Source organism: Lycorma delicatula, chromosome 3 (assembly GCF_047948215.1).
Source record: "Lycorma delicatula isolate Av1 chromosome 3, ASM4794821v1, whole genome shotgun sequence".
NCBI lineage: Eukaryota > Metazoa > Arthropoda > Insecta > Hemiptera > Fulgoridae > Lycorma > Lycorma delicatula.
The window spans coordinates 20060462-20084833 of record NC_134457.1 but is presented as its reverse complement, the minus strand read 5'-3'; the positions used below and the strand labels follow the sequence as shown (position 1 = coordinate 20084833).

The 24372-nt window shown below is 30.1% G+C and overlaps 1 protein-coding gene across 1 annotated transcript in view; it reads right to left on the bottom strand.

Annotated features, from left to right (window-relative positions):
* Positions 1 to 24372, bottom strand: part of cactin (cactin, spliceosome C complex subunit) — a 34710-nt gene that overhangs the window by 1533 nt on the left and 8805 nt on the right. Inside the window, 7 exon segments of the mRNA XM_075359497.1 lie at positions 2387 to 2531; positions 5957 to 6111; positions 9110 to 9302; positions 9691 to 9904; positions 12879 to 13055; positions 15588 to 15705; positions 22976 to 23109. Coding sequence (XP_075215612.1) covers positions 2387 to 2531; positions 5957 to 6111; positions 9110 to 9302; positions 9691 to 9904; positions 12879 to 13055; positions 15588 to 15705; positions 22976 to 23109 — 1136 coding nt within the window.

Sequence of the window (24372 nt, the reverse complement as noted above, 5' to 3'; positions counted from 1 at the left end):
TGTTGGAACAGTTCATAATGTTATCAGTAACAAGCTCAAGTACAGCAGAACAAATGCAAGGTGGGTCCTGAAAAAGCTAACGCGACAAAACAAGGGAACAAGACTCAAAGAGGGTACAGACTTGAAAGAACGCTATTAAAGGGCAGGTGACCCTTTTCTAAACAAGGTTTTAATGTGTGATGAAGCTTGGGTTCACCATTTTGAACCAGAGTCCAAAGACAAAGCATAGAGTGGAAGGACACCTGCTCACCTGTCTGAAAGAAATTCAGAAAGCAAGCATCAGCGGGGAAAAGTAATGTTTTCAAAGAAAAGCATGAAATTGCTACACAACAATGCTTATCCTAACACCACCCAGCTGACCCAAGAAACCCTTGGAAAAATTGGTTGAGAGATACTACTACATCCTCCCTACAGTCCAGATTTGGCTTCCTCGGATTTTCATTTGTTTGGTCCTCTCAAGGAGGCATTATGTAGAAAAAAAAAGAAATGAGGAGGTCAAAGAATTTGTGGTAAAGTGGCTCAAACAGGCTTCTTTGCATCAGGTATAAAAAAACTAGTTCATCATTGGGACAAGTATATTAATATTGGTGGGGATTATGTTGAGAAGTAGTAAAAGTCTCATTTTGTAAAAATACAGCCTATTTTTGTAAATATACATTTTTCATATAAAAGTACAGGATGATTCAAAGAAACGGGAAATTTTGAAAGTTGTGTTGGTAGCCGTGGGTGATTGGTACCACTTGATAAGTGGCACCAGCCTCTCTAACCTAGTTGTCGTGGATCCTTGGAGTGGTGCGCAATGTGCATTTGCTATCAAAGCGTTTTACAAAAACAATGACAGTGTGGAGGGAGCGCGTAGAGAATTTTGTCGTCATTTTAATCTGGGACGGCACGACCGTGTTCCATCAGCATACGCAATTAAAAGATGGATATCTAATTTTGAGGAAACTGGTTCGGCAATGAAAAAGAAACCTCCAGGCTGTGAGCGAACTGTCCGTACACCACAGAATGTTCAAGCTTTACAAGATGCTGTCACACGAAGTCCATATCGGTCAATCCGTCATCTCTCAGCATCTTTACAATCGCACAGTTCAAGTGTTCGAAGAATGTTAGTGAAGGACTTGCAATTCCATCCATACAAGTTGCAGATCGCCCAGGAACTGAAACCGAACGATGCAGTTGTGCGAGCACAATTCTGTAATGTAATGCTTCAGAAGATAAACAATAACGAAGAGTTTGTTCACGAACTGTGGATGTCAGACGAAGCGCATTTCCACCTCAGTGGATTTGTTAACAAGCAAAATTTCAGATACCGGACACAAGAAAATCCTACGCAGCTATACCAACGTCCATTGCACAGCCAGAAAGTGACCGTGTGGTGTGCTATGTCATCTTACGGTGTTATAGGCCCTTATTTTTTTGAGGATGACAACGGTCTTGCGATTACAGTGATGTCGGCTCGTTACGTAGACGTGCTTGAAAACTTTGTTGTGGAATAACAAGAGATTTCCACCGGTTCTTAACACAGCCTGGTTTCAACAAGACGGAGCAACGTCACATACTGCACGAATATCGATGGCAGCTGTACACCGATTGTTTGGACAACGCGTCATTTCACAAAATGGTGACATTACATGGCCTCCCAGATCGCCTGATCTCTCAGCTTGCGATTACTTTTTGTGGGGTCACCTTAAAAGCAAAGTGTTTTACAGTAGACCTGCTACAACGGAAGAACTGAAGGCAAAGATCTGAGAAGCAATTGCGGAAATTTCAGTTGAGATGTTACGTCAAACCATGAACAATTTAACGAAGAGACTTCGTGAGTGTTTACGTAGAAGAGGAGGTCACCTGCAAGATGTCATCTTTAAAAAATAAACTAAAATGTATGTATCCTAAAATGGCAACATTTGTACACACGAAATAGAATTCATTTTCTAAAAAAATGTTTCATTGTTATTTAATTTTTTAAATTTCCCATTTCTTTGAATTACCTGTACTTATTTACAAATCAAAAATGATGGTTACAGAAAATAACTATTTTTTAGATTGATTATAAATACATGTTACACCAAAAATACACTTTACTTAATATTGCAGCCTGATGTGCATTTGCATGTATAAAAAAAATTGATTCCTGCTTGTTCTAGGATTAACACATGTTTTACATAAAATACTGTTAAATTATTAACTAACAATAAATATTAATTTTAGAAGTTCCATTTTACTTCAATATAATAGCTTTCAACATCTCAAATTTCAATCACAAATTAAATAAGCAGTACAGGAGGAAAATGTTACTAAGATTCCATACAAAAACTGATACTGTGTAAATTATCATTCATTTTAATTTAAAGCATGTAAAAAGGAACAATAAATAAATACTTACCAAGAAATATTCGGGTGTGGTGTTTTTATCGATGAGATCTGGATAAAATATATTAAATTTATATCCTTGTACAATTTTTGGTGGAGGATTATCCATATCATAATGAGTCTGGTTATACTTATTCCATTCAAAACCAGTATGTACTCTGTAAAAACAAACAAAAAACGTAACATATACACATAAAAAATGTGACCAATTACAGTGATTTTCTAGATTACTCATCCATTTGCAAAACCCAATAAGTTCACTGTAAGTGAAAATTTAGAGGTGTGAGCATATTCTTATGGTAAATTGTTTAAGGAATTTGCCTCTGTACTTATTATCTTAACAAAACTAATTAAAAATGGTTTAAAATTATAATGTTAAATATGTTTTATTTCAAAACCTTTTATGTTCAGGTACCATACATGAACAAGATCTCTTATGTCCAAAGTCAATAATGGAGAAAAACCTGTAAGTCCTTTATTACATTATATATTAAATATACAGTCACATGATATCTTTGTAGTTCATGTTTCATTTCAATTACGTAAAAAAAAATATTTATTTTTTTCATTAATTTACAATAATAAGTTATTCATTAATTAACACTGTTTAATTATGTTTAAGTATTTCAACCTTCCTAACCTACCATTAATGTAGCACAGTTTTCCTTATTATGAACTACTGTTAATTATGACAGGTTTTTAAACAAAAGTTACAAATTACAGTATGAAATAACCAATATTAAAAATAATAGTTATTATACTAATGGTATAAAATTAATGTCTTTTGACAGTCAAAAGAATTTATTTTTAATCAAATTACATGATCAGTTTTCCTGTTACACATTCCACTCGTATTTGTACAATTTCATAATTTGTGAAGGAAATTCCAAATCAAAAGAAAACATTGACAATAAGGGGTGGGCGAGAAGTCCCTTTACAGTGTAATTAATCCAGCTTAATCGAGCTCAACTGCTGCCAATTCTCACTGCTGCTGGAAAAGACGGGAAAGATATGCTGTGGTGCGGATCGTCAAGTGTGATTTAGGTGGTGAGATGACCACCTAATCATCATAGTTGATTACAGAACAATGGCAGAGATGAATGTGTTCACTGTTGAAAAGTGTTTGTTGCCTTGTGTGCAAGTCCATGAATGTCCACACACTGATAAAACATTGGAGAACATTATGAATGATTTCTTTGTGCATTTTGGAAAATTGTCACCATCACGGCAAACATTACTGACATGGAGGAAGGTTTTTGCAATGAGAAGTGTTCTTGATGCGCCACACAGTGGGAGGCTGAGCATTTGGGCTACGGCTAAGATGTATGCTGCTGTAGAGACATCAATTCAATGATCACTGATGAAATCAACAGGCAAATGTTCTATATAGTTAGGTATTCCAAAATGAACATTGCAAGACTATATGTGGAAGGTCTTAAAAGTTAAAAGTTTTCGTCCAGCGACAGTTAACGAATTGAGTGACAATAACATTGATCAATGTGTTTGTTTATGTCAGTTATTACTTAACACTTTCCGAGAGCAAACAATAAAAGCAACATCATGTTCTCAGACAGTGTGAAATTTATCGAAGCTCTCTTAAATAAAACTTTTTTTTCTGGGCAAGAGACATTCCTAACTTTTTTGAGGAAATCAAACACCATTTGCGTCATGTTATGACTTGGGCTTGGATGACAACTGAATATGTTCGTCGTTCTTATTTTTTCAATGGTGAGTTAATCAAACTTAGTTATCTGAGAATGATCGACAGTGGTTGCTTCCAGAATTAATGGCAAAGGGGTCGCTGACATCATTACGTTTCAGCAAAACAGTGCTCCAGCATATTTTGCTTTGAATATCTGAATTGCTGGATTGGATGTGGGTCAGAAGAGTTAACAGCTCCATTGCCTTGGCCAGCAAGAAGCCCTGACATTACCTAACCTGATAATGCACTCTGTGGTTTTGTAAAAAAAGAGATCTGAAAACGCAGATATGTCAATAATGAGCACCTTCAAGATGCTGTCAATCAGAATTTGAAATGATCACCCCTGATATGATTTTGCAGATGAACAACCAGACATGGAGGCACAAACTGCTGTGCTTTGAATATAGTGGAACCTACACAGACATTTTAGATTCATAGAAGATAAACTGGACATATCCTAATAATTTCATAACTAGCACGAAGGGACCTCCTAACCACTCTGTAGATGCATTTAGATTTGGTTTGAGCATAAGTTTGTGAAAGGTTCAAAACAACAATCCCCTGTACTGTTTGGTCATTTAAATATAATTGATTTAGATGGAATACACACACAGGTATGTTCTCTGCAATTAATAGGCTCTGGAGGCCAAAGCAAGAACAGTATTAAAATATTTATGACTTACTATTGGTTAAAACAAATACATTTTAAAAGTATACACTCAATTTATTCATCTACTTAACACTCTTTAATGTCGTCTGATGTACTGTTATTGGTTACCGAGTGACAAATTTGAATGAAAATTATTAAAACACCTAAAAATTATCGCTACCAATTATTAAAATACTATTATTACACACAAGAATATTTAAAAATTAGTAGCAAACATGATTCTATAGTCAGACTGGGAAGCGATTGTAAAGTCTATGATTTAAAAACTAAAACCTCTAAAGAAGCCAGGAATCTTAGTTCCCCCTAACTAATGGTGTTCTAATCTGTTTTGGTAATTTTATAATAAACCTCTTATACCAATTAGATTATAAATGGCAGATTCCTATAATCTAATTAAATTATAATCTAATTGGTATAAGAGGTTTATTATAAAATTACCAAAACAGATTAGAACACCATTAGTTAGGGGGAACTAATACACATTAGACACTGGAACAAGTAAGGGAAGAACTTTTCTTAAATTTGTTAAACAACTGCTGGAAAACCTCTCGTATAAGCCAAATTGAGAGATATGCAGTTTCTTCTGGAAAAGCACTTTGGGAAACTGAGAAAAGACTATGGCCACCTTGTATATTATAAAGAATTAATAGATATGAAGGTGCAGACAATTATTAATAATAATAATGGACAATAATTAATTTCTCGGATTAAAAATTGTAACTTGATTAATTTTAAATTTTTTAAACTTTTATTTTTTAAAATTATTTGTTAATTTTTAAACACTCTTAGTCCAATTTATGGTAGCAATTACCTAACAAGAAACTATGGAATAATACTTAAAACTTTTGTAAACAAAAGATTTTTAATGATCTATTGATCATGAGAATTAATAATGTTAGATTTATGTAAATAAACAATTTAAGGTCAAAAAACTGATGAATTGCATACTGGATTTGTTAACGATATTTTTTGTGTCATCGGTCAGATGATGACTTGATGCTAGTCTTCATTCCTCACAGTTCTGTGCTAATCTTTAACTTTAAAATATTTACTACACCCTTCAATCTCAATTATCTGTTTTATATATATTCCAGTCTTTTCTTTCTCTACAAGTTTTACCTTCTCCTCATATTACATGATTACAAATATAATGTATTTACATGAAATTGAAAGAAGCAATTTACAAAACAAAGATGTAAGATATAGTTTACCTATTAAAATATCTAGGTTTTCGAGGTCGATATTTATCAGACCACAAATAAACTTGGTTATCCAATGCAGATTCAACAGAAAATTCAGCTTCATCAGCTGTCATACCTTTTCGTGCCTCTCTCTGTAATGCTTGTTCTTCTGCTGCAACAGCAGTCTGGAAATAAAATATAATTGTTATTTAAACATTCAATAATTACAATAAATTCTATTTCATACAATAATAAAAAAATTGTTCAGATACATAAGTACTCAATACATAAGTATACTCTCTTTTTTATGTATAAAGAAAATGAAATTCTACAAATGTTAATTTATTATAAAGATTATCAATGAACATCTAGTTCTGAACATAAGATAATAAATTAGTGTGGCTAATCTCCAAAGATAATCCTTCAAAAAGTAGATCATTCCCTGTTTTTACATTTCCTTTCATTATTCCTTGATTCCTTCTTCTTAAAAGTGGTTACCATGATGTAATCAGTCATTCTGGTTCTGTCTAACCACAATGCTGGTAACCTGTGGAGTGGCAATCTTTTGATGGCTTTCCCAGGAATTCTATACTCCACACAAGGTAGGAAGAAAAGCCAAAATAGAACCTGAAATGCTTGTTTAATAAAAATTCTTTCTCCTGCTATCTACACAATAACAGTAAGCAACAAGGTTTTAAATAGAAAAATTTGGTGAAGATTTTCCAACCATTCTGAAGCTTTTTATAGATTACTACCACTGAAAAATTACAAAAATTTTCAAATAAAAACACCCAAGAGTTTTGTTGAGTGCTTCCTATACGTGTAATTAATTATTAAAGGAAACATTATAACTACACTGTGGTATATAATTTCTTTTTTTTTTTGCTTTCAAGAGCAGTGAGCCTCGACAGCTTCTTAAAAATTGAGCTCAATATTTGATGATTGTAGATAAGCAACAAAATAACCAACAACTGTTCGTTAAAAAAAAAACCATGACTATTACAAAAAATAAAAAGATGAAGTTTATATGAAAAAATTCCTTAGTATAACAATTTAGCAGTGAATCACAGATGTTGTTGATATCAGTAAATTTTAAGAGGATTAAGACAATGCATTGGATATTATATTAAACATGTTGGAATAATCAGATGGAATTAACTTGATTAAGAGAATTAATACTGATTTCATGAACGGAATTGGAATAGTTATAAACTTGAGACTTGACTAAAGTATTTCATTTTGAGTTAAAAAAAGAGTTTACCTCTTAATCTTATCTCCAACTCATTCTTACAACAAAAAATCAATCTTTTATTCTGATCAGTACATAAAAGAACTCTACAGATTACATTATGTCAAAAAAAAAGAAAAAAAGGGATGTGAATTAAGTCCACATTAATTATTTAAATACAAATACATGGTATAATGTTAAGGTAAATATGTTAAATATAAAAGATTACTATAAAATAATTCATCATACAGGAATCTCTATTAGAAATTATTTTGGGCATATATTTATGTAGATACTGAATGGGATGCACAATAAAAAAAGCAGACAACTGTGGGTTGTTTCTGATGCATGGCTTTTTTTTTGTTCCTGTTTAGCGTCCGGTAACTACCGTTTAGATAATTCTTCAGAGGATGAATGAGAATGATATGTGTGAGTGTAAATGAAGTGTAGTCTTGTACATTCTCAGTTCGACCATTCCTGAGATGTGTGGTTAATTGAAACCCAACCACCAAAGAACACCGGTATCCAGGATCTAGTATTCAAATCTGTGCAAAAATAACTGACTTTACTAGGACTTTAACGCTGGAAATTAAAAAAAATATTATATTTAAAATATTTATCATTTTATTTAAATATAATATTTTTTTAAATTTAATTCGATGATTCTAACTAAAGCACAGGGCATACCATGGGTGTGGTGGTACTAGTGGTGATGGTTGATACTAAATTAAACTAATGTAATTTCGCAACTAACATTGATGATTGTAGATAAGCAACAAAATAACCAACAACTGTTCGTTAAAAAAAAACCATGACTATTACAAAAAATAAAAAGATGAAGTTTATATGAAAAAATTCCTTAGTATAACAATTTAGCAGTGAATCACAGATGTTGTTGATATCAGTAAATTTTAAGAGGATTAAGACAATGCATTGGATATTATATTAAACATGTTGGAATAATCAGATGGAATTAACTTGATTAAGAGAATTAATACTGATTTCATGAACGGAAATACAAATTTCTACAGCTATACAAGTCTACCGACCATACAAATTTCGCTTATATGGTCGGTAGACTTGTATAGCTGCGAGGCTTAACGAACAAGGTACCAAATCAAGTGAGCGATTGAGTTTGAGACCCGGCCAGGTGAATTATTTTTTTACACTTGAAATATTATTCATTTATTTAATTTTACCGCTCACATGTGATGTCACAACAAAGCAGGTGACTACAACAGCATTTTTTGGGGTGGGGTGCAATTTTGCAAAACTTTTTTTGTCAACGCTGTTGTTATTTTTTAACTGATAATAAAGGTACCTAATTAGGCGAAATCTTGAGATACTGAGGGTGACCTTGCTCTACAGCCTCACTCCCTTGACCTTTTAAGTTGAAAATTTAATGTCATCCATAATGTAGCTTGCCTCTAGATGAATTCAAAGTTTGTGATAAAAAACCTGAAAATTCATTCATTCTTTTATAAATGGTAAAAAAAAACAGCCAACAATATTTGTTTCAGCCCATCACCTTCATTCAATTTACCTAATTATCATCCTATTTTATAAATGGGCATTTCCATCATTGAATTCATTTCACACAACGTTCTGGCCAACTCAACTACCTGGTTTATCAACATGGTTCTTTGATAAATTTAAGGTAGAGATATAAAGCAAAAACCCATTTTTACTGAAATAGCTAAAGAATACTGTTTACAATGAATTCAGATCTGCATTCCTGAATAAAGGGCAGTCAAAAGACAAACCTGTGTTGCAATCATAGGCATAGTGATGATGGGAGTCTCTTATGCACATGTGTGGAAATACATAAAATAAAAAAATGTTCAAAAATATATTGACAACAATCTATACAATTATCTTTAATGCATGTATCCTTAACATTTAAATAAACAGCATTCTTATATATAAATCACAAAAAGATAAAACAGTCAACATACCTGTACAGAAGTACCAGTCCCTTGTACTTGCATCCTGGCAAATGCAAGCCTTTTAGCATCATCTTCTTCTGTAGTAACTAGAGTTCCAGGTTCTAGCTGAGACTGACTCAAATACTGTGGACTATACTGGCCAGAATTATAATCATCAAAACTTTCAGTTAACATTGCATTAGCAATCTGATCTTCATCAATCCTAAAAGAACATTTTACACATGTGTAAATAAATAACTGATAAATAATAATAAATAAATAATAACTAATGCACATAAGTACATTCATAAATAATAATGAATGAAAAACTTGATAACATAATGAAACTATAGCCAATATAACGTAATATAAATAGCCAATATAATATAGGAAGTATAATAATTTACCAATAAATTATTATACTTCCATCAAAGGAGGTGATAGTAATTACACTAATAACAAATGAAAGAAGGAATAAAGACTCGTTTTAATTTTAAATTAAGTTTGGTGGGACAAAAAAAAATTAAAAATAACTTACAGTAAAATTCTATCAAATTAATTTTACAACATTCTCAAACAAATGTAAAAATCGCCAATCTTCATTCACTTACCCTTCTTCATCTTCTTCTTCCTCTTCATCATTAACACTGTTGTTATCTCCTTCCTTTTTCACTTCATGTTCTGTAGTTGTAGAATTACTTTCACTAGCAATACTTTCCAATTCTTCTTTTATTTCTTCAACTCCTTGCTCTGCTTTTAATACTTCTAATTTCCTTCTTAAATTCTCTTGATGTCGATCTCTTAGCCTTGCTCGAGCCATGTGTGCTACAAGAAAAACAATTAATATATTTTTTAACTGTAAAATTAAAACATGGTTATATTTTCAATATAAGTACAATAACTGATGATATACCAAATAGTAAAAATAATTTAGCTATAATGCTAAGAATGAACACAAATTGAATATGGGACATAAGATCTTGTTCACTTAAAATATGAAATTATATGAAAAATACACAAGTAAATACATGTGACAAACGTTAAGGAATAAAATACATTCTCACACACAAAATCAACAGTGAATTGATAAGTACACCATTACTACAAAAATTTTCTAAATTATTCATCTACCATAAACAATGAATTTAATGGAAAAGGTGAGAACTTTTAAATAATTTTAATATGAATAAATTACAGTGCATCTACAGAATGCAATTAATTAAATCAGTTTGATCTGTAAATTGACTGTATGAACAGCTTTGTGGCTGAATGGATAGATTTCTGTCAACTACTTCCAGTGCTTAAGAATATAAACTGGTGATATGTAGTCTCACCCTTTTAAAGGTAATTAAGGGGAAATCCATAAATATGTATTAATAGAATTTCATAAATAATATCAGCACCAATTTCTTTGCGATTAAAAAATCAACAGAATTGGGGAATAACAATTATCATTTTTCATCTTTCCAAAAGTGATTTAAAACGAAGCCTGAATTTTTTCAAACTGCTGAGTGTTATTTTTAGAGCCAAATTCTAGCTTACATCAAAACTGGATTGCAAAATCAAGGGAATCATGAAATTCATTCTTAATCTAGTTTCACCTTTTACCTTTATAGGGGTATTTAAAAGAGAAGACCTAAGACGGGTTTCACGTTACATCTGTGTCAAATTTTAAGCTTCATACAACAGATTCAGAACTTATAAAGAGATTGTGGAACTTAACAGTTATATTTTCAAATTGGCTTTGGTAAACAAACTTGTTTACCTTCATTAATTCTCATAGTATGATTTTAAGGGAAACTAGTAAAAATAAAGTAAATATTCCTGATAAATTTAATTCAGATATATCTCAACAGGAGAAAGAGTACTAGTTTTTTAAAAATCAATTTGTGCCTTTTCTCATCCCAGGGGGATGAGAGTACCCGCAGATTTAACTGTATGATTAGATTCCCTTTGTTTAAAGAGTTAACTCTTTGTGGGCGGTGATGTTTTATGACTGTGGGTGGAAGACATTTAAAAAAAAAAATTCATGCAAACACTATTTAAAGTAACCTAAAACACACATTCATGCATAAAAACAACATATGCTTTGTGTTTTTGCTGAATTCTGCCACTAATCTGGTTAAAGAACACTGTTTAATTATCTTGTGAGAAAAAGGTTAAGTGAAAATGGCACAAGTCTCACTGAGCGCACTAGAATTTGCAAACTATAGGTGATTATTATGGTTATGTTTTACATTGAGTTCTTTTCATTTAAAAGACACTGAATAATAATAGCAACAGTAGTAACATTGATGGTAATATAATAACAATAGCAATTTTGAACAAGTAGTGCACCTAGGCAGGGAATAGTATAAGGTTTTATTATAATAATAATAATATAAATATTTTAATTCATTTCCTTCTGAATTTTTGTCTTGAAAATTTTGTTTGAATTCAAATGAAGCAAGCTGAAAATGAAGTTTTGGAAGGAACAGTTTGTAAACAAATTACTTAAAAATGAGCAAAAAACACAAAAAAAAAACAATGTACGTGTCTTGTACATGAGCATAGTCATTGAACTCATCTGATATAAACTCCTCAGGAATTCCTGCCTCAAAATGATTGAAAGAACATCTCCTTCCATCTCTTGGAATTTATATGTAACTATTTGAAGACAAATAGCCAGTCAGTCACATTCAAAGACTCATATATGGGTTTCTGCCAACAAAAGGTGGGCAGAAACCCATTTATAACAGTTTAATATGCGTGGTAAAATACAGGGATAATTGATACTTTAAATCAAGCAAAATATTATTTTAAACTAATGAATAGACATTACTGCCAGATTAAAAAGAAGTTTATTTTCATTATAAGATCAATCACTGTGATACCATTCTAGTTTTACTGATATTTCGAAAGTACACATTCTTTAAAATGAAAAATGGATTTCTATAAAATATATTTCAGTAAACTATTATCAAATTGAAACGCAAATCTGACTGGCCTTTTAAAATCTCCTCCAAATATAAGGAAAATCTACAGTTCCAGAAAAACTGAATGATATAGACTAAAATCAAATAAGAAAATTGACAAAACCCAAGAATATTTAGAAACTGCAATCATAAAAAGATTAAATAAACAAATTTTCAAAAAACTTTGGGAACTAAAGATCCAAAGAATAAAAGAGGGCTGTTTGGCCATAGAATGAAATTTAGAGAAATAATTTATAATGCAAAGGTTCATGTGACTGAAGGAAGAAAGACTACAAAGAAAGACTGCTATTTTGTTGGGTGCCAACAGAATGAAGGAAATAAGGAAAACAAAAAAAATAAAAATGAAATTATATTGGTACAGACTCTAGAAGGTACTTCAAAATAGAAAAAAATATGATGTGTTAATGTCGAAAGTCCATTACACTATTTTATTTTTGACATCTGGAGAATATATTTTTCAAAAGAGAAGAGGTGCACAATTATAGAAACATTTGGTTTTGTGTTTATGTTCACTGTTTTGTACACAATTCTAAAAACCAATCACTTGATGAATGCTATCAAGAATTTCTAAAAATTTCTACATATGAAAACATTTTTTTCTGTAGTATTTATATACAATTAAAATACTTATGTAATTATTTCTCACTCAAAAGAATACTTTGAAATTACATATAAAATTATTTATCATACAGCATTTATTATATAAATTTATAAAAAAGAATTCTTTAAATTTTCAAACAGATCTTCTATGCAACTTAAAATTAAATAACAATATAATATAAAGCTATGATGAAAAATACAATAACAGATAATGATAAAATTACCTTTAAGCTGAGACAGTAGAGATTCCCAATATCCTATATCTACACCCTGCGTTTGATTTGTTATCTTCTTTTCTATTTGTGCTTGAAGGGCTTGGAGATGTGCTGCAGTTTTTCCTTTAAATACAGATGAAACCTCTTGGGCAACACATTCATGAATGCCCTCTCTACGTCCAACCGCTATAATCAATTAAAATATACCAAATTAATACATTGGATTGGATGAAGAATTATTAAATATTTTTGAAAGATCTACACATTATTTTCTTTATACAATAAGAATATATGATCACAAAATAAAACTTGATTGCAAAAAAGTTAAAAAGGGGTATGATTCCTTAAATTAATTATATGATCTAACCCATGAATATAAAATAATTAAAACATCCACTATTATTTCCCAAATAATTAATTACATGAAAAAAGTTTTAATTACCTAAAATTTCATCACAATTAAGAATATATGTACACCTTTTTATTTTAAATAATTTAATTAAAATTAATCTGTTTTAATGAAAAATGTATTATTTGTTCATATTAACAAATAGATCTGTTAGTTATTTAACTTAGTAAGTTTCACAAATTAAGAGTATCTGCTGTGGCAAGTAAAAAAAAAAAAAAATTCCAAAACTTACTGACTTTTAAAACTTTACTGGTTTTAAAACTTGAAATCAAAATTATAGGGGGACAAAATTATCAACTATTTTCCATATAAATCTGTAAATTATATATGTTTGGGGCATATTTAAAGTAAGGTCCATTTTGAATTTGACATTTATATATGTGATTTAGACAGGCTGTACTTGCATAGCTCATTAATCAACCATTAGTAACAATAGTTTAGTCATTTTGTTGGTTGTTTATGTCTATTCATTTATAATTAGTGCTATAATCTGTGATCCGAACGAATGAAGAAATACTGGGCAGCTCGGAAGAGTAAAATAACACGCTTTTCTCAGAAAAGATCCAACTAAAATTGACTTAAGTGGTCCCATGTTGGCCGTAAAAGCATAATAATAATAATAATAATAATAATAATAATCTGTGATCCTGCCAAACGTGAAATACGATAGGTAAATAGATTTTTGATAGCAAAAAATAATACTATGGCTGAAATTTACAAGAAATTTTTGGCATTTATGGACTAAATAAGAGTTGATAAAGTAAAGTGATGATAAAGTATGCTAGTGAAAAACTATGAAAAATGTGTTAGACTTGAAGAAAATATGTAGAAAAGTAGTAAACAAATATAGTTTTTATGCGTAACTGATAGAGTTTGTTCATACTTTTCAGTTTTATTTTTACTTCAAATCTGAGCTAACACTAAAACACACCTCATAAATTAGGATGGCAGAAATGGTGGTTCAAACTTCACCCATTTCATATTATTATTTTTATATTATATTTTAAACTCTACAGAGTTTAAAATTGTAAATTAATCTGTTGAAAACAGATTGCAGCATTAATCAGTTTAGTAAACATACTATCCAAACCTAAACCTAGTCATCATAAAACCAACAAGCACATTGGATGACAAAACGAAGTCTGTTCAAGAAATAACAAAACTTTATTTTTTAATCTTTATTATTCATTTTACAGGTTACTGGTCCTTGTCCACTTCAAAGTACTCCCCTCTCCTATTCACACACTTTTCCCAGCGGTGTTTTCACTTCGCAAAGCAGTCTTGGATAGCTTCATTTGAAATGGCCTTTAGCACCTCAAAACTGTGTCCTTTCATCATTGATTTTAATTTCGGAAATAAGAAAAAATCGCAAGGAGCTGAGTAGCAAGTAAGGAAGCTGAGGGAGGACAGTCATCTTATTTTTGGCACAAAACTGATAAACTGACAAAGCTGAGTGTGCGGATGCATTATTGTGGTGAAGGAATCATGAGTTGCTCGCCACAACTTTGGTCTCTTTTTGTGAATTTTTTTCGTGCATTGTAAAACACCTTGATAGTATGCGCAGCTCACCGTTTCACCTTCAGACAAGAATTCAAAATTTCATTAAAATAAAAAAAAACAGACAGCATCATTTTAACATTGGATTGAGACTGACACGCTTTCTTGGGGCGTGGAGATCCTTTGCCAATCCGTTGTGATGATTGAATTTTTGTCTTGATGTCATAGCTGTAAACCCAGCTTTCATCTCCCATTATGATCCTTTGCATGAATGTTTCATCATCACTGGCTTGTTCAAAACGTTGCTGACAAATGTCCACTTCATGTTCTTTCTGCTGTTAAGTCACCAAATGAGGAATTAACTTTGCTGCAACTCGATGCATGTTCAATTGCCCAGTCGAAATGCCATGGCATGATCCAATTGAGATGCTACCTCTTCTGCAAGTTCTCTGACAGTCAATTGGCGATTTGCGTGCAACAGACCATTGATTTTCTCAACGCAGGTGTCATCAGTTGAAGTCGAAGGCCTTCCTAGTCAAGGGATATCTTCAATTGACTGATGACTACTTTTAAATCATGAAAACCATCCAAAACATTGTGTACGACCCAGAGCACCATCTCTATAAGCTTGTTTTGAAAGTTGAAAACTTTCTGTGAAGTTTTCCCCAGTTTCAAGCAAAACTTTACGTTGTATCTTTGCTCTTGAAAATCGCACATTATGTTTGGTTACTTAAGGGACAGACCTCCTAAAAGGCCTCATCAAAGGGCTAATTATAATTTAATAACAAAAATAATAAAATCAAATAAGTTACCTGCTTCATAATCAGATTGTTTTTCTAGTTTTCTTAATTTATGTAACTCATCTTCTACAATAACAGTGATGTCATTCCAATAATCAAGATTTTTTCCTTTTTCAAGCTCTATATATACCTAGGAGAGAGAAAAAATCCTTAACATATGAGTGACTTGTATTATACGAAAAATTAATTAATAAAAAACACATTAAAAAAATAAGCAAAAAATTAAAACTGAAAAAAGGTAAATACTTAATTTTTGAAATTGCATCATTTTTAATTCATCTACATTTAGTACAGCATATAATATGATGTTTGGTGATCAGTATCAATTTTCATCTCTTTAAAACAGGATTATTTCTTCTGAGTAAATTCATAAACTACATCCATTATAATGACTTTTTTAGACTACTTGGGTGTCAAAGCATTTTCTACTGAACAAATCCTGCTAATCTGAATCCACTTAACCATCTGATTAAATACAAATTACATGATTCCTATCTCAATTAAAAAAAAACCAAAATGGATGGGGGATGAGGACTCTGATGGGAATCAAAGTCCTCCAAGTCTTTGTACCCTTTGTACAAATATGCACATCTTGTATCAAAATTTTCTGTTGTACCTTTTGTTTAAAAGCGGTTTGTTTCAGAATTTGAAAATATTCTGTCTATTTTTCATACATTTGGACAAATACATGAATTATTCTTTTTCAGTTTAATTATTTCCATAATTGACTAATATTATTATGTGGTAGAGGAGGCAAAAAAAAAAAAAACTATGAAATTATTTTGTAATTTGGACATACTCACATTAACATTTTCCATTATAACTTAATTGTTTAGAGTCTAATTTAAAAATAAAACCATAGTGTCATTTTGTTCAGCGTAAAGTTTTAGTTGATTTACATTACTTTTTAACTCTAGTCATCCTTGAGCAATCATGGAGTGAAAAATTAAGACTGCCATTTTGAAATTTATGAATATAAAACACCCATTTTTATTTATTTATTCATTCGACAGAAAATAACAGTTCAAAAATATGTCAATTTAATTAAAATCCATCTCAATCCACTCTGAAGATATAAATCTCTATTTTAAAAAAACACAAACTAGCAAACAGACAGATAAAATGACATTTCCAGATTAATATTTCTAAGAAATGTTTTTCATGCTGATATTAGGATTACACTACTGAAATGTTGGACAATCTTTTCTGTGTACTCTATACATTTGATCAATTTCTTTTACAAAAATTTTATAAGATCATTTTATCTTAATTAAATATTTTTTAAAAGTGCTGATGAACCCTAATGAAAAATAAGTTAATTCACATACAATATATAAATGAATATTACTGTTATTTTTTTATCAAGTTATCTACAATTTAGTACACAAATAAATAACTTGGAATGAACTGGACTATTTAATGAATTGGAAAGCTAGTGAGTATGTATGTGTGCAATCCCCAGCACTGCAGAACCAGAACACTTTTCCCTTTCTGCAGGATGGTTATAATATCTCTTAAAGTGATGGGGGACTCATTATTTTTAATTGGATGGAAGGTAATGTTGTTCTGATCTTTCTAGAGCACAGATTTTTTTGAGATACTAGAAAATATTCACTAGGACATCTGCATTACTGCAATATTCTCCCACTACCATTCCTTTTCAGGACAATCTCTGAAAAGAGTAGTTAAACAAAGATTCCATGCTAATTTATACTTATAATCCTACTATTGGTATGACTTCATATTATAAATACTCTTTAATCCCAATATAAAACCTACCTCTATTCTACTGGTTCTACTTTCTTTGTCTTTCTACAACTTATTATTATTACACTGTTGGTATGTACACATCACGTAGAACAAACCATTTGGAACAGTGATATCTAGATAAACAGAATTTTCTGACAGAAAAACTATTGTTTTTCAGGTCATCAGAAGGTCAATCTAGAGATAAAAATAAGAAAACATTCATACAAACATAGGTATGGAAATGCTTTCTTTTTGACTTACAGCTGCCAAACAATTTGACCCTGATTTTTACTTTGTAGATAATGCAACACTATACTAAATTCTTTTTGACAATAATTATGGTAAAAAGTTGACATATTTTAATGTTATTTGATCTCAAATTAAAAAAAATGAAGTTACAGAAATTCAAGTCAGTTTTTTTTAGATTTGGCAGTTAAATTGGCAATAACAAATTAATCTTTGTAAAAAATCTTTCAGAGAATTTAATTCTGAAAAAAATTATGTAAATAATCAATAAAAAGCAAAACAAATACTAGTTTGAGAAATTTTTAAATTTTATTATTACCATATAAGATACTGAAAGGTCCAATTTTTACTATTGCACACTTTATGATTTTTACCTACAGTTGTTTTCTACAATCTTTTTTTTTTGTTTAGTGAAGAAAACTGATATTTCTTGAAGAGTGATTTTTCCTCATTTCTTTAAAGATTATTTAAGAGTTAAAAAAAAATATCATCAAATCTCATAATGCAATATTTAAATATTACAACAAAAATATTACTTTTTTTATCTGATGATAATTTACTACATGAGCTTGAGCATTTTCACAGAAATGTGAACTGGATCTAGTGTAAGTGAAAATGAGGGTACTGCAAATCAGAGTATAGTGAATAAAACTAGTATGTATTCATAAAAGTTTTTACGTATGTTTACTTTGAAAATCAGGGTCATTCTTTTCTAGCACGTACTAACTTCTTATTAGTTGTTTATTTTATAGAATATGAGAGTTTTCAATATTCTATTTTATTTTATTTTAAGATCAAAGCAATCAAAATAATATTCTTTTATCCTATTATTATTATTACAATGATGAGACTGTTGCATTTTCTAGAATTTCCTAGCTAAAAAAAAATAATGTGGCAAGCATTACTGCTGCACAATTATTTCATCAACTGTGCCAGACACATCTATACATCTACTGGCTTATAATAATTTTTTTTCATAAAAAATAAATATACTATTGTATTATGAGAGTTATCTGAAGAAGCCACAGCAAAAAAACAAAAACAAATTCAGCACGACAAATAGATGTACTAAAAACATCATAGGATGTTAAATTCTTCTGAATTTGTTACTGTATGACTGAGTTGTATTCAAGTCTTGGTATTAACATTAAGTCTTGGTATTCAAGTCTTGGCATGTAATATCTGAAGGTGGGTCAGTAATATACTATGGAATCCCTTCCACTGCTCACCACATCAATCAGTGACTTCTCCTCACACCAGCAGCTAAAGTATTGTATTCCAAATTCACATCAATTAATTTGTAGTGATTTGCACAGTATGAAATTATGATGTTACTATTATAATAACAAAACATATTCTTGTAATTTGTTATTACAAATAAAATTATTTATGCCTAATATTTTGTTCAAGATGTATAAGAAGTAGTTTATTTATTTATTTCTTGAAAGTATATATAGTTTTTTTCAAGTATGTTAACCTAAGGTTTTGCTATAAATAAACAGTAACAATGACACAATACAAAAGTATATAAAATGAGTTGTTTATTTATTATAGGCTGTAATTTTATGATTTTCTCTGATGTGGAGTAGTTATTTACAAAAATTATTTCTAAATAGCATGTACACACCAATAACTAATATTCTTTTTAGCTTTGTAGGCCTACAAAACTACAAAGTAAAACCATTAAATTGCACAAAAAACATATGTAAATAAAGTGTTAAAAAACATGAGTAAAGGTAATATAATTATGATCACTATCAAATTTATTAAAAAAAAAAACATATGAATATTACAGAGATATTAAGTTCATATTATAATAAAGGTAAAATTAATTTAATTAATTAAAATGTTAATTTGCACTATATTTTATAAATGTTAAACATGAACGATTTCATACAAAATAATTTATACAGTAGCTCAAATAAATAATAAAAATAAATGAATGTGGTAGAATAAACAATAATAAAAAAATAAAATAACAAATACAAGTCTGTATCAATTGGAGGTTTTACTTTTGTAGCAACCAGTAGCATGTGTTATGCATGTTGGGATACAGGAGTAATGTACAGGATGTAATGGTAGAAGCAGCTTGTAGGGAGGACCCGCCTTTAGATTTTACATACACTATAGCAATGTTTCTCAACCAAGGGTCCATAGGACCAGTGCTGAGCTGCAAGATAATGCTACCAGTCCCTGAACAATTTGGTCCACAAAAAAATTTAAACTCTGAAATATGAGAAAAAAATAAACATTAAAAAAATTCACATAATAGTTATATAAAATTTATATAATTATTTAATAATGTTCTGTACATTACATTGATGAATATTGGTGCATGTTTAATTTACTGAAAACAATGTATTCTTTGCACAATTGGCAACAATAAACTATCCTGCAATGCATGAAATGTAGTATTGGAAGATACCTAAACAACGCTGCAGTAAAGTGCGGCTTCGGTGGTACCTGTGTTTTATGACTTAGCTATGCGCATGTTCAATTTATTGAAAACACTACATTTAGAAATTTTTATTCCTCTTAAAATGAGTAAAAAAAGACAAGGAACTTTACATAATTTTTTCCATACTGAAAGTTCTACTCCTTGAAATGAAAATATAGAAAAATCGAGTGAAACAGAAAATGAATGTTTGTCAAACAAGAAAAATAAATCTGTTTACATAAGATCCTACAATAATGAATATTTGAAATATGGTTTTATATTGTGGCCGGATTCTATGGAGGATGATGTAAGTCCAATGTGCATAATATGTAAGGAAGTTAAAAATAATGATACCATGAAACGATCCAAAATGTTGCGACATTCAAAATCCCAAACTAGAACAGAAACCCCATTGGAATAGACTGAAAGACAAAAACAAGAATTTAATCTCCAAAAGATAAAAATTTAAAGAAACTTTTATTCAAAATAGATTGCAATTGAAATGTTCATATTCAGTTACACTGCATTAGCCTAAACAAAAAATCCTTCACAACCGCAGAAAATTTAATTAAACCAGTGTTAATTGATGTTTGCAATGAAATGTTTGGATCCTCAGCTGCAGATCAGATCAGATCAATTTCAATTTCTTCTTCAAATGATATGATTAGTGGTCGAATTGAAACTCTATCTAAAAATATTGAAAACCAGTTAATAAAAAGTATTAGAGAATCAGCAATGTTTGCCATCCCGATCAATGAAACATGTGATACTTCTAAAAAAAGCTATTTTGCTTTGGTATGTAAGGTATATTTCAGAAGGATTATTATTTTGCAAAGATTTAGATTCCCACGTGACAAGTTCTGAAATTTTTGATTCACCGAATTAATATATTAATAACAATTCCTTAAATAGGAAAAATTGTATTGGTCTGTGTACCAACAGAGCAGCAAATATGACTGGGAAACATTACGAAGTAACAAAAAGGATTAAAAAAATTGCTTCTTCTGACCTATTACTAACCCATTGCATAATGCATCAACAGCACTTAGCAGCCAAAAATATGTCACCTGAATTAAACGATGTTCTCTTGGAATCGACAAAAATTGTTAATTTTGTAAAGAAAAGCGATCTTAACTCTCGATTATTTGGCATTCTTTGTCAAGAGATAGGAGCAGAACACCAACATCGCTTACTTCATGCAGAAGCAAGATGGTTCTCTTGAGGAAAAGTGTTTACCAGACTTTACGAATTAATAATGGAAGTGGAGATATTTTTGGTAGAAAAACACTCTTCGTTATCAAAATGTTTTTAAAATATGTATTGGATTAAATTTAATTAACAAATTTGATGCATTTAAAAAAAAATTAAATTTTGATTAAAAAAATTGAAGAAAATAATCCTGATTTAATTCTTATTATGCTTTTATTACTACACAAGAGGAATTAAGAGTTGATAATCTGAAAGTCAACATTTACTACAGTCATTATATGATGAATATGGAAAGTATTTTCCTACAATCATAAACTTGCAGGAGATGAATTTATGGATAACTAATCCTTTTATTGAGACTAATTACAATAATATAAATCTAAGTAACGAAGGCGAAGAATACTTCTTGGAACTGAGTTTCGACATAACATTAAAAAACAGATTTTCAATTTTGAATTTAATTAAATTTTTGATTGCAATAAAAAATGGATATGCAAATTTACATAACAAAGCCATGAAAATGTTACTTCCGTTTGCAACCACATATATGGGGGAAGCTGAATTCTCAGCTATGACACTTATTAAAACCAAAACAAGAAATCATTTATCAATAAATTCATCTCTTCAATTAGGTTTAAGTAATTTACAACCCGACATTGAAACAATTGTGCAAAATGAGCAATAACAAATGTCTCATTATCTTTCATTATTTAAATTAGTTTGTAATATGATTTGCTTGTAATTCCTATTTTTAAATAAAACAACCTACTACATTTATTTTTTGTTATTTTTTTCTTATCTTCATTTATATATTATTTTTTTGTTTATAGTTAGATATGATATTAATTAATATTATGTATATGCAAATTTAATTAATAATAAAATAAAAATATATTTATAAGTTTTTTCTTTTTTTTTTGCTCGTCAAAGAATGTAAGCTGAGGATTTGCCTGCCGGTCCTGTATACTTTTTTATAATTTTACCAGTCCACCATAAAAAAAAAAAGTAACAGGTAGTAAAAAGTAACAAAGTAAAAAAGAGTAACAGTCCACTATAACATATATTATAATTTTACATACATATACTGTATGTAAATTTATAATATATGACTTATTGTAATATATACTATATATATTACTTTTTATTTATTTACTTTTACTTTACTTTACTTTTTATTTTACTTTTTTTATTTTTATTAGCAAGTATTAGGTTTTCACCTATGCCTTCAAAAATTAATAATTTAAAAAAATTATTTTTATTATTCAAAAATAAATAATTTGAGATCAGGATAATTTTTAAACCTAAGAGGAGAGAATTAAAGTTATTGTGTTTTAACATTATTTTTTTTTAAATTTAATTGTCACTTAAATTATTAGAAATAAAATTTGAATTAAAAAAAATTCAATATAAAATATAAGAGATCCAATCAAATCATAAACTTAGATGTAGGTAAACTATCTTCTTATTACATAGATGTTCTACTGTACCAGGAATATTTGAAGGAGTACCATTATGAAAATGATATTGAGTGAAGCCAAATTTAACAATCTGATTCCAATAGATCGCTAAGTTAGACAATGTTGAATGTCAATTTACTGCATGCATCTTGGTGGCATTTATTAATTGCTGATAATAGAAATTTATGCAACTTTAAAAAAATGTAAACTGTTAATTGAAACATAATGATTGTTTTATACATACATTATATATGTTGTTAAATAAATACCTGCAAAAAAAAATTCAGCATTTTATTTCTTACCTTTATATCTTCAATTAGATCTTCTAAATCTTTAACCATAAGACCATTCAAGTAAGTATACGGTTCATGCATTTCCACAGCATCTACCTCTTCTTCGGTACTGATGTACTTTGCCAATAGATCAATTGGTTTTGCTGAAAGAAATGCAAAACATTTACTGATAAATATGCAGTTAGAAAGCAGCTCATTTATTTAGCTTTCTTTTTCCTGTTTAGCCTCCGGTAACTACCGTTTTAGATAATACTTCAGAGGATGAATGAGGATGATATGTATGAGTGTGAATGAAGTGTAGTCTTGTACATTCTCAGTTCGACCATACCTGAGATGTGTGGTTAATTGAAACCCAACCACCAAAGAACACCGGTATCCACGATCTAGTATTCAAGTCCGTGTAAAAATAGCTAGCTTTACTAGGACTTGAACGCTGGAACTCTCGACTTCCAAATCAGCTGATTTGAGAAGACGTGTTCACCACTAGACCAACCCGGTGGGTTTAACTTATTTAGCTTACCCACTTCAAACATTACTTTCTTTGTAACAGTATAACTTATAAATATTATGTAGTCTAAAAAGTAAGTCTTTGGAGGCCAAAATTGAGAATACATTTATGTTATTAGAAAACAGCATTATGAAACTAAACAAGCAAAATTTTTTACATGACCTGCCATTTTTTCGGCAATACCATAATCCCATTGTTATAGAACTTCAGTGGTTTTTTGTCAAAAAATTGTGACGTGTGATTTTCACAGGTCTTTTTTTGAAACTAACTTAATATTATTCAGGAAGTTTTGCAGTGATCGAAACAAAAGATAGTCTGACAGTATCAGGTCCAGGCTATATGGTGGATGAATCAAAACCTCCCAGTCAAGTTCTCTCAATTTCCGACAGGTCATTAAAGGTATAAGAGGTCTGGTATTGTCAGCGTGGTATATGACACCCTTTCTATTGATCAGTTTAGGCTACCTCTTTTGAATAAGATGCAATTGTGCTAGTTGTACAGTACAGGTTTGGTGGCAACAGCTTGTGATGCGCAATATCCTTCCAATCCCACCAAACATAGAGCATAACCTTCTTGGGCATCAGTGTGGGCTTTGCCACAGATTGTGGAGCTTCTTCTTACTTTGATCACAATGTTTTTCTCACACTGTTGTAAGTTATCTTACAATGATACTTTTCATCATTTGTGATCATCTGCTTCAGAAATGGCTCGATTTCATTACGTTTCATTAGAAATTTGTAGATAGAAATTCGATCGAGTAATTTATTTATTTTTTTGATCGAATGAGATCATGGAACCCAAACATCGACTTTCTTTTAGTAGCCAGTTCTCCAAATGGTTTAACACTGTTTGATGATGGATGTCTAGATCATTGGCAATATCATGATTGCCAATCTTC